The following is a 14,380-nucleotide window of genomic DNA, read 5'->3' on the forward strand; positions in this document are numbered from 1 at the left end:
TCAACTCTACTTCACCGCCTAATCGTCTTTTGTTTCTGTGTTCTGGCACATATTTTTCTGGTTTTACCCAAACTCTCCATGCAGAGAATTATGGGAGAGTAAGGTGGGTGGATTCCACATCATCGGTTCTTTTACCTTGTTCCTCTCCTGCAAGTCACTAGCTTTCCATGCTACCACTTCCCTTATGTGCTAGTGGGGGATCTGTGAAGCCAGGACTGCAATTGGACACCTGTTGTGTCTGCATTCCTGGCCATGACAACCCTTGCTCAGTCCTCATGGCCGTTGGGCGACGGAGGCTAGTTCCGCATGGCTTTCAAATTACCCTCAGCACTTCTGCAACATCATTCCACTCACCACCACAAACATTTTATTTTACCTTTGCATCTGAGGGATTCCCATCCCCATTAAAGCAGGATGCAGGACATATTTTTCAGGAGTTGGAATTACCATATTCACTTTACAAGCAAAGCCCTCACTGTTAAGTTTCAGTGCTTTTATTTGGTGTTCAAGCTGAATTGTTGTGCATGTCTGTGGAGCCAGACGGAGTTCTGTTCCAGGGGGGCAACATGGTTCCTGATACCAACATTTTTAAAACAATTGTTGTCCAGTATTTGTATAAAGAGCCTTGTGGCAAGCTTTACAAATGCAGCATCTCCTGGTGGAACATTAATGCTACGATTATACACTGCGGTCTGCATCTACTGTGACAGAAAATCTATCTACAGAACATGGCTCCCACTAGTCAAAATGGAGATCTTTGCAGAACGACCCATCATTGCCCCCAGACTTTTTCATCTTTCTCGCTAAGCATCTTCCTTCTCATCTCCGTGGGTGATAATGTAACACAGTGACTTGTAGTCAATGTTTCCCGCCACATCGATTGGCGTTACAGCAAACATCTGCTCCACCTGTGGGGAAGGGAAGAGACAGCGAAGATTAGTTCAGAATTCTAAATAGGAAATGCTTTTTTCATCATTTTGGTTTGTCCTGCAGCCTGAAAGCATGAGTTAGAAATCATCTGTCACCAGTTGTCATGAAAAGGTAATCTACAGAAAACTCATAACTTACAGTTGAGGTGCGGTCTATGGGAATGGTTTGTCTACAGGAAATTGGAAATGATGAGAGTACGTGTACAATAACATGAGTCAAGATTGTGTATGAGAAGTGTGACTTTCAGGAGGAGGTGTGAACTGAGGAAAAGGGCCTGGACAGGATCCATCACCCACGGAATACCCCATCTGTCTTAACAGTACCTCCTCAGATAAGCCTCACCTCCTTCCGTATGTCATACCCCTCCCATAGACCACACAGTTTCTTAAACATTACACCTCTTCCCACAGACCACACGACATTCCAGCCACTACACCCCCCCCAAGAGCAAACCTTCTCCCACCAATCACACATCTTCCTACAGACCACAGCACTTTACAAAGACCACACCCAACCTATAGACCAAATCCCATCAATAAACAAGACATTCTCATTATCTTTTCTGTGGACCACATCTCTTCCACAGACCGCCCCTTCCAGATACAACACGTAATCACACTACTTCCCTTCATTTCACAGAACAAACCAACTCCAACAGACCACACATCCTCCGACAGACCACAGTTCTAACAAAATACATTTTCTGCCATCGCCCACACAACCTCCCAAGACCACAACTTCTCCCACAGACCAACACAAGTTCTTACTAAGGCTACACCTTCCACCACAAAGCATATTCACAAGTGACCACTCATGTAGGCCACATCTCCTTCCACAGACCACAACGTAAATGCTATGTCTCCTACTCCTTTCTATAGATCACCTGTCCTGTCACAAACTAAAATTACTCTCACAGACTGCACGATACATAGACATCTGTTCTTCCACATAGCACATGCCCTCCTCCCACAAACCTCTCCTCCTCCCACAGAGCACCACTTCAAGGAGACTCCAACTCCACCATAGACCACCACAATATGCCAGGACTCCTCACATTCCTTCCATAGACTACACCTCCTACAATAGTCCACACCCCCGCCATAGACCACACCTTCTTCTATATAGCACACATCCACTCAGAAATCACACCATCGCCATTAGAACTCACCTCAGTTGACCACACCATATTTCATAGAACACACCTCTTTCCATTGACCAAACCTTCTTTCATTGACCACATCGCCCTGCATAGACCTTTCTGTCTCCCACACCTCCACCCACAGATTACCCCCACATGCTGCACCTTCATAAACAACTTGTTTTGACTACACTGCAAATATTCAATATCTCTTTTTCCAGACCACACCTCCTCCAACCGATCACTCCCAAAACCATACAACCGCCCATAGATCTCACTTACTATGGACCTCATCCCTATATGCAGTCCACATTTCCCGCTATAGACCACCCCATGCCACAACTCCACCTATACACCACATCCCTCCTATAGATCACAGCTCCTCCAATAGAGTATGCCTTCTTCCATAGATGACAGCTCCTCTCACAGACCACAGCTACTCACAATTACAACTCCTCCTTCTCCAAATGACACTGTCTCTGATGGACCACACTTCCTCCCAGAGACAACAGTCCCACTGACCACACCTTCTGCCAAAGAACAAATATCTTCTTGTATATTGCACCTCATTCCAGAAGCCCCATCCTGTGCCATAGATGCTACCTCTTATCACAGATACACTACCCACTCTTATACACGGCACCTCTTTCCCATAGAACACTGCCACGAGGTAGAAAGGCAAATGACGTGTGCCACTCATGCTATTTTGTAGGCAGCTGCCACATTTAATAGAATCCTCTGGTAGTGTGGGGTTATGGTTAGGACTGAGGGAGGTAAAAGCACTACTGACTGCTCTAGCACAGGTCAATGACAACCGGCCTTCACTGGACCAGAAGCATGTTCCTAGTTTGTAGGTCCTTAAAGAATTGGGGGTTGTTCTATGGAGCTGCAATGATCCTCTGATATTTTCAGGGTGGAAGGATGCTATAACTTTAGAGGTCACCTGGGGAGGGAGCAGGGGCACAGGAAAGGTGCTGGTGGGACAGATTTACCCAAAGAGACGTAGTTGACTAGTCAAATTCTGTGCCCGAGGTCCACATCAAAGCATTGCGCGGTGCTGGGATTTTTGGCAACTAAGTTAAATTCAATGCTTTCTTGCACACCCTCACCTCTTCGTCTGAGAACTTGTCAGCTTGGGTCATCAGGAGTAGTTTCAACCTAGGAATAAAGTTGAAAGTAATGTTCAGAACTGTCAGTTGCAAATAAATTGAATTCATAAGCCCTTCCACCCCTTCTAGGGGGTCACCAGACCAAGTAGGCTGTAGAAAATCTGGATGTGCCCAAGGCCACTGCATCCAGTTTATATGCTATCCTGCCAAGTCCTATAGACTGCATGTCTGCTGGGTAGACTTCTGGGCACTTATAGAAGAAGAACACTGAGACTAGTTTTGGCACGAAGTTTGATTCACATTAAATCAGGAAAATTATATTTTTCAGATGCTTCCAAAATGGCAGGTGGTTTTCCATCATCCGAAGAGACGAATTCCATAGGGGAAATTTCAAACCAGATGGACCGCCCATCAAAATATAAAAACATTTGAAGGTTACTTCACAAACCAGTGCCTCTGAAAGGCCAATAGATCACTGAAGAGTAAATCGAATGTCAGACTCACCTGGAAAAAATCGGTATGGCTGGAGCAGAGTCAGTCTCATGTCAGGCCAGTGCTTGTGAAAGGTCAATAGTGCTGGGAAAGAGTCAGTTTCATGTCAGTGTCATCTATGAAAAGCTGACAGGAAGGAGGGTTTTCTGAGGCTCGTCCTGCCCAGTTGGCCTTCCGAGGGCAATGATCTGTTGTGAAATCCCACAAGCCCGCTGGTGGCCAGTCTGCCTCTGGGTGCACGAGGGAGAGAGAGGATGCAAGGACGGTCACTAAAGAAAAAGAGGAGAAGAGAGGGAGCTGGTTGCTGCATGGGGGAATGCTATGCTTCCCTCTGCTTCTCTGAAATCAAATGGGTGAGGGGTGGGAATCGCCAATGACTGTCCTCTTTTGGGTTAGGAAACCACTTCTATGGGATGCTCATGTCCTCCCCATATTTTTCCGGCCCACAAATCAGTAAATGTGTTTCCTTAATCTGGTCTGAGTTTTCCTTTGGTACAAGAGAGGGTTTGTAGGAGTTGGAGTTGCAGCCTGTGGGCTGCATACTTGGCCCCTAAAGGACATCTAGAAATATACCAGGGTGCATAAATAAAACACATTATTTAGTGTAGTCTTTGAGTGTGTTTTGCATGGTAACCTACTTCGACTGATCCATCCAGCCCACCATGGTAAGGAAAAAAAGAACAATAAGGAACAGAACTCCACTGCACTAGAAGCGGGCTATGCAGGGGAGAAGATTTTAGGGAGAAGATTCTAAAGAGAAGTTTCAAAGTCAAAAAGACCATTAGGAACGGAACCATTAAAGGGGAACTCAGGAGAAGGAAGAAACTGTTGGCCCTCTGTGTGGCCCCGCAGGCCCTGATCTTTACCGTGGGCCCAGACTGCATGCCCGGAGCAGCCCGGTTCACCACAGGGCCCTGGTGAGAGTCGGCTCATCCAGGGGCCAGACTGGACGGGCCCCTCCTTAATGGTCCGGGGCCGCGGGTTGAAAAGAGAGGCTGAGGGAAGTCCTAGGCAGCTACGTCAGGCAGCCTGGGTAAAGCAGGGAGCTCCAGCATGCCGACTAGAGTTCCAGAAGATCTGTGGCACGCCACCTGTCCAAGATGACATGTTTGTAATGAAGTATTTTTATTAAAGGAAAGAATGTCTCTTCTATACCCATTTCTATGATGAGTTCTCTAATCTTCAAAGAAAACAACAAACTAGTGCTCGTCATGATGTCTTACAGAAATTCTTTCCTCTGCCCCGATCTAATCTAACCCGTCATCTGTCCCTACCACTACTACAAAAAGATAACAAATCTAAGCTAGGAAATAATTACTCCCCCTTTTCTGTCTAGTGGGCTAGTTTTCTGACCCCCACCCAAAGTGTTCTCAGTGCTCTCTCAGGCCCCAGGCCTCTCGCTATTGTTCAAATGTCTTTTAGTCTCTCTCTTTTCCTGGTGATGTTTGATCTGGTGTCAACCCAAGTGTTCTTATTCTTTCTCCCAGACAATTCACCTGAACAGGCCGTTCAAACAGCTCTAACTCCAAGTCTATCCAGTGTCTCTGGATGTGTGCTCCTCGTCGCAGACAACAGGGTCTAAAGGTCTGGGTTTGCCAGTATTTTTGTAACTGTAATGATCTTTCACCCCAGCTCGGAGTATCTTGTGTCTCACTACATTTCGGGTGTTTTTCTTGCACACCCCTGCATGGGTTCTGGGATTTCTTAGCCCCTCGAGGGGTAATTTGTGTTTTAGCCCTAGCCCTGCTTTGTTTCCTGGTTTTCTCACCCCCTCGTGTAGTATCTTGATTCTCAGCCCAGAGTGGACTATTTGGCTTCTTGGCCCTCTTTCGGTTATAGGTTTTCTCACCCCCTCATGGTAACCCAGCCTGGCATGAGCTATGTTGTGGTCTCACCGCACTCCACCCACTCCTTGGTCTATGCTGAATACCTGCTCTTCGGTGACTATGCTCGTTGGGGGAGGTGGTCTCTCCTGCTAGCACAGAATCGTGCCTTCACCTTTGCTCTGGGCCTTGTTGTCAGGTCCCCTGTGTCAGTTCTTTCCAGGTTGGACTGACAGGACCTCAGCATCGGTTTAGGGAGGTACTGCACTGGCTTTGGAGTGGCTTTGGTTCGTTTCTCGTTAACGGCTCCGAGCTCCTTGACTCTCGCCTTCCTGGAATTGGCAGCAGCTTCCCTGTTCCTCCACCCACAATGCTGTCTGTGTGGCTCTGCCTCCAGGCTCCTCGTGAGAGGAACACGTTCGCTCCTCTGTGCTGCTATGCAGGCCTGCTTCACTTGACCTTTGGCTGGTCCTCTCTCCTTAGGTCAGGGTACCTGGACCTTTATGTTTTTCGTGCAAGGGTAGCAACAAATATAGGCCAGAAGCCAAACCATCTACTTAAAGGGTCCTGTTCATTACTGCCCTGCTCAATCCCTATATAATAAACAAATACTTGGGATTCTATGTTAAAGGGGGTGTTAAGCGAAGGGGGTTGCACCTCCCTGGTCCCAAAGGTGAGGCTCCCCCCTTGGGAGAAGGGACGAATTCCATGCATTGGTCACAATGTTTTATATGATATTGTTGTATTTGTTGTTATTGTTGGTGTATATGTATGTACATGTTTAGAGTTATAGGGGTCACAGTTATGTTTATAAATGAATGTTAATAGTTAAGTACGGGAGATGTTTTTGAAAGGAATAGTGGCTTAGAAAGAGGGGACGAAATAGGAAAAATGAAAGGGGAATGTGCACCCTGGCATGAGGGAGTGAATTGGCGGCCTGACAAAGGCCACCTGGGGGGGTGGGGTGGGCTACTAAGGCCCTCCTCTGCCATCGCTCCCCAGTGGGTGCTGCCAGGTGTAGGTGCGGAGTCTGTTACATCAGTTCCACCCTAGGGGTCTCCCTGTGACCCATCGAAGTATGGGTGGCCTCAAACGGCAGATCCCTTTAGAAAGAACTTCTGAGAGTTGAAATTATAATGTGATTAGAAGGGTAAGAATGTTCAATATGAAAAGCTTGTGTTTTTATAAATAAACAGGGTTCCCTAAAAAATCCACCTTGGCGTCTGTCTCATGAAGGATTAAGGAGTAAGGTAAGGACTCAGGGCGTAGCCCATCTCCTGTCCTGTTAACAGCAATATTGTTTTGCAGCTACTGCGCCCCTGTCTATCCAGCTGGCTTAGGGGCAAGGGTTGGTTTCCATGGGGACCATCCCTGGCCTGGGGTGAAGGAAATGTACACCCTTATCCCCGGCTGGGCCGGAAAACAGGGGCTACATAGTCCGTTCTAAGTCTGTTGGCTGATTCCAGGTAACTTGGGTTAGTGACATATTCTCTGGCTTTCTTCTTGACTTCAAAGAGTTGGTTAGGGTTTCCCAATGGTCTTTCTTCTCCCAGCTCTACATTTGGCTCTCCTGGAATGTGGAGCGTTCTGTTGAGCTTTTCCCTCTGACCAAAGGAGGAATTCTGACTGTTGGGCATTTAGAAATGGCCGGTGTGACTTCCCCAAGTCATAAATCTGGTCTACAGATCGCAACATGTAATTTCCAGGTCCATGTTACGATGACTACAAGGTCACTTCATCACAATTTCCAGATGGGCCAATTTCAGTAAACAATTCTCAGAAGAAATATGATTGCCTCGGCTTGGCGAATGAAAAGTCGATCAGAAGGATGGAAGCATGTTTTGTGGAGTAGTCTAGTTGTAACATAAACATTTTAAATTTTACCTTTTTTTAAAAACAAATTTAGATATTTAGATGTTTTAAAAAATACATCTTTGTGAAATCACAATGCTGTTAATAATTCAGGCACATCATTGCCTCCATAGAGTAGAACATATAAATAACCCAATTAATCTAACAAGTGAAGCTAAGTAATAAAATAGATCTGCCAGGGCTCCCTTTTTCATTTTTGTCCAACAAAGTTTACTCCATGAGATGAAGGGAATGTCCATGCAAGTAATCAAATACTTATTGTATTTTAGTTAATAACACAAATCACATTTTAAATGGTATACATTGAAATAACTACATTGGAATAACATAAATCAAGGTGAAAAGCACATTTTAACCAAATTAACTCTACACAACTGTGAAAAAAGAATTGCATTCCAGTTTGAAAAGTTGCTAATCATTCTATCATTAACATTTGGGTAATTTGTTTCCAGAACTTCATTCATCTGGTGTGATATCTGAACTCCTAGATACCTGATACATGACAATAAGTCCTACAATTTTGTGGGTTGTTCGCACTTACAGTATATTATAATTGTAACTTCTTTAAGTAGTTTAGGATATTTGTCTTCTTTCCAGCAGTATGAAAAGAGTTTTAATTGGTATTTAGTGACTTCGAAAGAGTTTATAAAGTTCCCCTTGGAGTCCATCTGGTATATACGCTTTTATGGTTTCATATTTCACAAAGTTTCTTTAAGCTCATTCACTTCTATGTCTCATTGTAGGGAAGCCATTTAATAAGAACAGACAATACCCTTAAGGAACTCTTTCCAGATCCCCCCATGATGGCATACAAACGGGGTAGAGACATCAGAGATCAACTTATCAGAGCAGAAAAACCAAAAAGAACAACACAGACCACTCTCACTAAACAGAAAACAGGAACATTTGCCTGTCTACATTGCCAACATTGCAATAATATCATAAAAGGAGACCATGTGAGACATCCAAACACAGGCAAAAAAATAACTTTGAGAGATTATGCAACATGCGATACAAAAAATGTGGTTTATGCGATCTGCTGTCTCTGTGGAATGTACTACGTCGGAAAAACCAATCGGAAAGTGAAAGAAAGGTGGACGGAACATAAGTCCAACATAAGAACAAAGAATGTGAAGTCACCTGCCTACAGACATTACCGAGACCAAAAACACAATATCTCACAAATGAGAATGGTAGTCTTGGAAGTAGTCCATCCACTACAAAGAGGAGGTGATCTTAAAAACTTTTAGCACAAAGAGAACTTTATTGGATCCATAAATTAAATGCTATGTTCCCCCTGGGGCTAAATGAGGAGTACTACTTAGGCCCATTTCTGTAGACATGTCTCTAAGCATAGCAAGTGATCCCCTCTTTAGTGACTATCCTATGTTTTAATTCAAATCAGATTTATGACTAAACTATTTGTTTTTTGACCAGTCAAGATTAAAACCCCACATGAATATCCTTGATAATAGATTTACAAGGGATACACAAGAAATCAACCAATCTCATGACTAGGCGATAAGAATGTACACCCCTTAGTGGGTTAGACAAAAGTTATACATTTTACTGTATGCACAGCCCATGCTATTGTCTTAATGCTATTGTTTTTAATGCATGGGAGCCTCTTGTGGTTTTATGACAAACAGCCTTATAATATTATAACTGTGTTTCCCTTAGAAATGTTTCTTTTGATTTACCCTAACTACCTTTCAGCTACTTTTTGAGAGCCTCTTTTGGTTTTTTGACAAACAGCCTTAGATTTTTTCAATTGTGTTTCCCATAGTAATTTTTCTTTTCTGTTTCCTTTATCTTCTTTTTAGCTAAACCATTTATTCGTTTTTATCAGCTTTTATCTTCTCTCATTTCATGGCTCAGTGTACAGTTAGATCTGACACATACAGCTAATCTACATTAGCCCACATCATCAGATCAGACATTAATCATTCTCATTTACATGTAAAATGGCCAAACATCCATACTGTTGATACACAGTCAACTTAAATTGGCATTTACTATCCAGTTAGACTCCTTCACCCTATGGTCGCGAGTCATGAATAATGGCCAGATACCTTATTTACATTCTTTGACATACGCGAATACAGATAAACATACAAAATGGCCACGATGTGACGTCATCACGCGCATGTGCGGGTGACGTCACCCGCGACCATTCACATATTTACAACGTTAAACATTATCTATGGCCGCAATGTGATGTCATCACGCGCATGCGTGGGTGACATCACCCGCGACCATAAATACTCGATCCGCTTTCGTTTCTCAATCGGAAGCGGATCGAGTGTCTCCTGCCACATCTGGGAGTTCTGCAAATCCTTTTTCCACGTAAGTAGGGCCGCCCAGCCACCACATTGTGCTTCTTAGCCAATGTTTATCCCATTTTCAAAAAATGTTTTCTCTTTCTTTTTTAAACTACCAGAAAGGGACATTCTATCCACAGAGATGCAGTAGATGCCTGCCTGTGGAGCCAATCATTACTTTTTCAAGTAAGTTCCATACCATCTACCATACCATTCAACGCTTGCACTAGTCATTTTTATTGCACCACCCTAATTCTAGTATTTATCACAGGTTATTAAGAATTAGAATTCTCCACATCTCTGTCACCCATGTTTGAAGTGAACCTTCCAAACTGTGGAATCTTTTTCTACATCTTTTAAGTAAATGCTTTTTCAATTCCTCATATAACAGAGACTACTGAGTCCAGTAGATTAGTATTTTTCCACAATAACTAATACAGGATACGATTCCAGCCATTTTCCAAAATGTCGCCACCAATAGGAACCATTGGAGCTTTTTAAACCTGTTATATCCACTATGAGATCTGTTTGTCTTTCACCTTTATAGGCTCCTAGCATTAGCCAGCTTCTTTAATGAAACTGATCCTGAGTTCAAAGAATGTATTAATGATGTATATAGAAACATCTATATGTGCTTCTTACTTGTCATTGAAGAACTTTGTTTGCCTTACATGCACATATGAATATCAATATAAATATAAGATGATTAATTTAATTAATTTTTTCTCCAGTGTTTAAAACTTTATACTAAGAATACAGAACACATTGCCCCTGATGAAGAGTGAAAATAGATACTCGAAACGAGTTGGGTCAGATCATATTTTGAATGCATTTTGTTAAAAATGTTGAATAAATTACTGTCTTTTCGATAAACAGATGAATTGTCAAGTATTAATTGTGAGACTCCAGAATATTTTGCGGTCATAGCAAAGCAAACAAAATTACTGAAATAGATAACTAATTATTGTGAAAATAAATAAGGTTACTACTTGTACCCTAAAAAATAACATACGGGCCACGGTCCTTGTTGATAGTGTGCAGGGGACAGGGGTTTCCTCAATCAGGCAACCATTTTCCCTATGTATATTTCCCAGCCTAGATACCAAGGCTGAGCACTTCTCCCCTGCACCTCAAATAGTACACTACTTTCAAACTAATTACTCAGAGTTATATTTTCCTATATTCAAAAATACAAATATGAAACAGGTGTGCATGTTGATTATCAATTATTTCCGGGAAGCCATTTAATTGTCATAATTCAGTAATTAGTTAACCCTATAGCCTTATCCTATATCTTCCACCCTGAAAGCCATAGATAGCTCCAAGGCCACACTTCGGCATCCTTGAAACATGCTAATTTTCCTTCCTCAAGCACGGTGCTGACTTTTCCGCTCACAAGAGTAGATGGATGAACGCATGTGTGTGTACAACAGCCAATATGGCGTTAGGTTGTGATATCAGAAAGAGCATACTGGCCTCTGGCCATTTGTACTGTGTATCTTTGTGCTGGAAATATGGGGCCAAGATCAATTTGATGTATTGTCACAAGGGCTCAAAAACACAACGATGTGGTAATCACCAGAAACAATTATTTCTCCCTAACTACAGATCGCTCACAAAAGAACTCGACTGCACCTGCCTGAAGGTGCCTAGCCTTAGGTCTTGCTGTTGTGCTGCCTATCTAAAAGGGGGGACAGTATAGAAGCGAAACATTCCCTATCTACAACTACACATCGGTTAAAGAAACTTCCAATATGCAATAGGGAAATTATTCTATTCATCCACAGATGCCTGCCCAGAAGGAGAGTCTAGTAAAACTATAGATACAAAATGAATATGTATTATATCAGGTAAAAAAAAACTTGAAATCATGTAACAGTATCTCCATTTATTTAGAAATTGCAAGTCACAGCAAGGTCGACCAGTTTCAGCGTTATGTCTAGCTGCACCGCCTTTTTCAGGACCAGAACAGCCTTTTCCGTGGCATTCTATTCCCAATCAAATACTGCCAGACCTTTATCTGGTTGCTCAGATCATTGCACCAATTTGTAGGGGCTGTTAATGGTGAGCAAAGTATTTAGTCACTTTCGTACACCATACACCAGCCAACCACCATTGATTCTTCTGGATTTGTTTTCCTTTTGATTCAGATTAGACCTCATAGCCACAGGGATAGACCTGCTTGACTTGCAATGGTGAATCTTCGATTTATTTTTGAAGAATTGGAGAGGCTTTTACATTCTGGAAAAAGACTTGCATTTTCAGATGTCTCAGTTGCGTGACGAGGATGAAGCAGAGCGCCAGTAGGGTCCCTTTCTCAGATGGGAACTAACACACTACCTGCCTACTGCTGGAAATATGAGGCTAAGTGTCATGAGGACAGGGCGATGGAAGTGTTGGACACGGTGGAAGCGCCATTAATACACCCTTCGCGGCGCCCTTGCAGCGTTCTAGCTGTTATGTTCTGTGCTCTTCATATTGAGGTTAGCCACGCCCCCTCCTTGCGTTGCAACTGTTTCCTGTTCTTCGCTACACTGGTGCCTTTGGTTCCCGTGCCCCCTGTGTATTTTCCTCTCGACTGGAATTCTCTCTTCTATAGCGTCCTTGTTCCTGATCCTTATTTTTCCGCCTTTATCGGTGCTACTCTCGGCATCTTTCTCTTTCTGTTTATTTCCTCCGTTTCTCTGCCTGCGCTCGGGCTTTCACTTTCTGGTAACTCTGCCTCCTTTTCTCAGCATTTTCGGACTGCTTTTCCTCCGGGGCATCTTTACTTTTACACTGCCATTTTCACAGCTCCTTCTAGCCTCTGGTTTTTTCACTTTGCATTCCTCTCCGAGTTTCTTTTTGATGCTACTTTCTTTTTCTCCTCGTAAACGTTTGGGTGAGTTCATCTGGATTCTGCCTTTCCCTTTTTTCTATACTTATGGTCCGCTTCTCTGTTTCTATTCATTCTTGTCTTTGCTGCATCACGTCTAGTTTCACGGCTTCTGTTTTTAGTTTCTTTGGTCCTTCTCCAGTTTTCCCTTACACCCTACCTGCAGCCTATCCTTTATTGGATGGATGAAAGGACTTGGTTTTGCGGCCTTCTTCTGTCAGATACTGAAGCTGGACCTGTTACCTTGCACTTACCGGATATCCTGCTGCGGACCCCCTTGTCCTTATTTCCTTGTGGCGCTTACTCTAGCGCGCCTCAGTGACTGTATTCTTCCCAGAACTGAAAGATCTTTGGACTTCCATCCAGCCCTGTGCACATTCAAATAATTCAGGGTTTTTTTCTGCCACTGGCTTTTTCCCCTCAACAGGCTGTGCAGGGAATCCTCCGCCTTGGTTGATGTCTGCCTTCTTACACAACCACTGTGGCGAGTTCCCGGAACAGACCGTATCTCTTCTCTAAAAAAAAAGACTCCGGACCGGACTACGGCATCTGCTGAGGCTGAAATATCTGCCTGCGAATCTGACACCAAATCACAGGTGAGCCCCACTATTGACACTAAGATCAATTTGATGTATTGTCACATGGGCTCCCCAGTCGATCATGGTCTCCTCACTTGTCTTTCTGTGTTCTGTAAACTATTCCCCTGTGTGATGCACAAGGCTTAGGTGACAGAAATGTCCTGTAGCCAGGATCTTCTCCACTTCTTTGCATTGCTTGTTATTGCCAGGGCCTCGGTTTGAACTGAAATTGCTAAATGTTGTCTAAGTCGAAATGGCCCTGAACTTTGCACAACTCGGATTGGTTCCTACGGCTCGAGGGAGGCTGCAATGGGAGCCTGAACCATTTAACTCACGCTCATTCTCTGACAGGATAAAGCAAATGGCATTTGAGAATTGTAGCAGGGACATGACTGGCCAATGCTGGCAGTGGCACGACTGGCCAATGCTGCCAGGCCCAGGATGGGCCTGATTTCTTTTTCAGAAGGGGAGGAGAAATTCTGCTATCTTATGTCATGTTATGAACGTTATTAAATCGCATACACCACCATGGCCTCTAACCTATACAACGTATGCCATTTGACATCTTTACAATTGGAACCCGGAGCGGGCGGCTTTTACAAGAAAACCTTTAACCACTGCTGGGGATCCCAGGAACCCTGTCTAGCCCTGTGTGAATTAAAAACCCTAATCCTACCCTGAGGACTGCACATCTGGATACTGCTACAAGAAGATCAGTGTTTAGAATTAATATTATTTGGTACATTTACATGGTAGACACCCGTGTTACTAATATATTACACAGTACTCCGATTATTCCTTCTTTTGCCTTTCTGCAACATAGAGGGGCTAACTTTGTAAGCCCCCGAAGTATTAAATCCTTTGTAAAAACTATGCATAAAGGATGTACGCCTGTTGTTGCACCTGATTTAACACTGTGGGGGAAGTGTCCCCTTTTTGGCAGCATGAGAGGGTGCACGTTTCTCCCCCATCCACTCCACCTGCCAAAAATGTAAGCATTTACCTCAAAAATCTGATTCTGATGCTGGCCCAAGTGCATTGGATACCCGTGGAATCCGGCCAGTTTAGAGCAGCTGCTAACAGCAAGCGGAATCCGTAGAAATCCATGTTAATGCACTCCTGCATTACACAGAGAAAACTTCAGTGCACATAAGTGTAAGTGCAGACGTGTGTGGTCCAGTCCGTGCACTGCACATGTTTTAGAGAATGGGAGCCAATGTGATCTAGACTATATTTTGATGT

At 43.6% G+C, this 14,380-nt stretch overlaps 1 protein-coding gene across 1 annotated transcript in view; it reads right to left on the bottom strand.

Moving 5' to 3' along the window:
* Positions 1-478: 478 nt before the first annotated feature.
* The window catches only part of MYL7 (myosin light chain 7), a 63,584-nt gene continuing 49,682 nt past the window's right edge, over positions 479-14,380 (bottom strand). Inside the window, exons 6-7 of the mRNA XM_069618955.1 lie at positions 3,178-3,226; positions 479-908 (exon numbers count right to left, since the gene is read on the bottom strand). Coding sequence (XP_069475056.1) covers positions 804-908; positions 3,178-3,226 — 154 coding nt within the window. The 3' untranslated portion in view covers positions 479-803. The remainder of the gene's footprint in view (positions 909-3,177; positions 3,227-14,380) is intronic.

Source organism: Ambystoma mexicanum, chromosome 10, assembly GCF_040938575.1.
Source record: "Ambystoma mexicanum isolate Mex_15411 chromosome 10, UKY_AmexF1_1, whole genome shotgun sequence".
NCBI lineage: Eukaryota > Metazoa > Chordata > Amphibia > Caudata > Ambystomatidae > Ambystoma > Ambystoma mexicanum.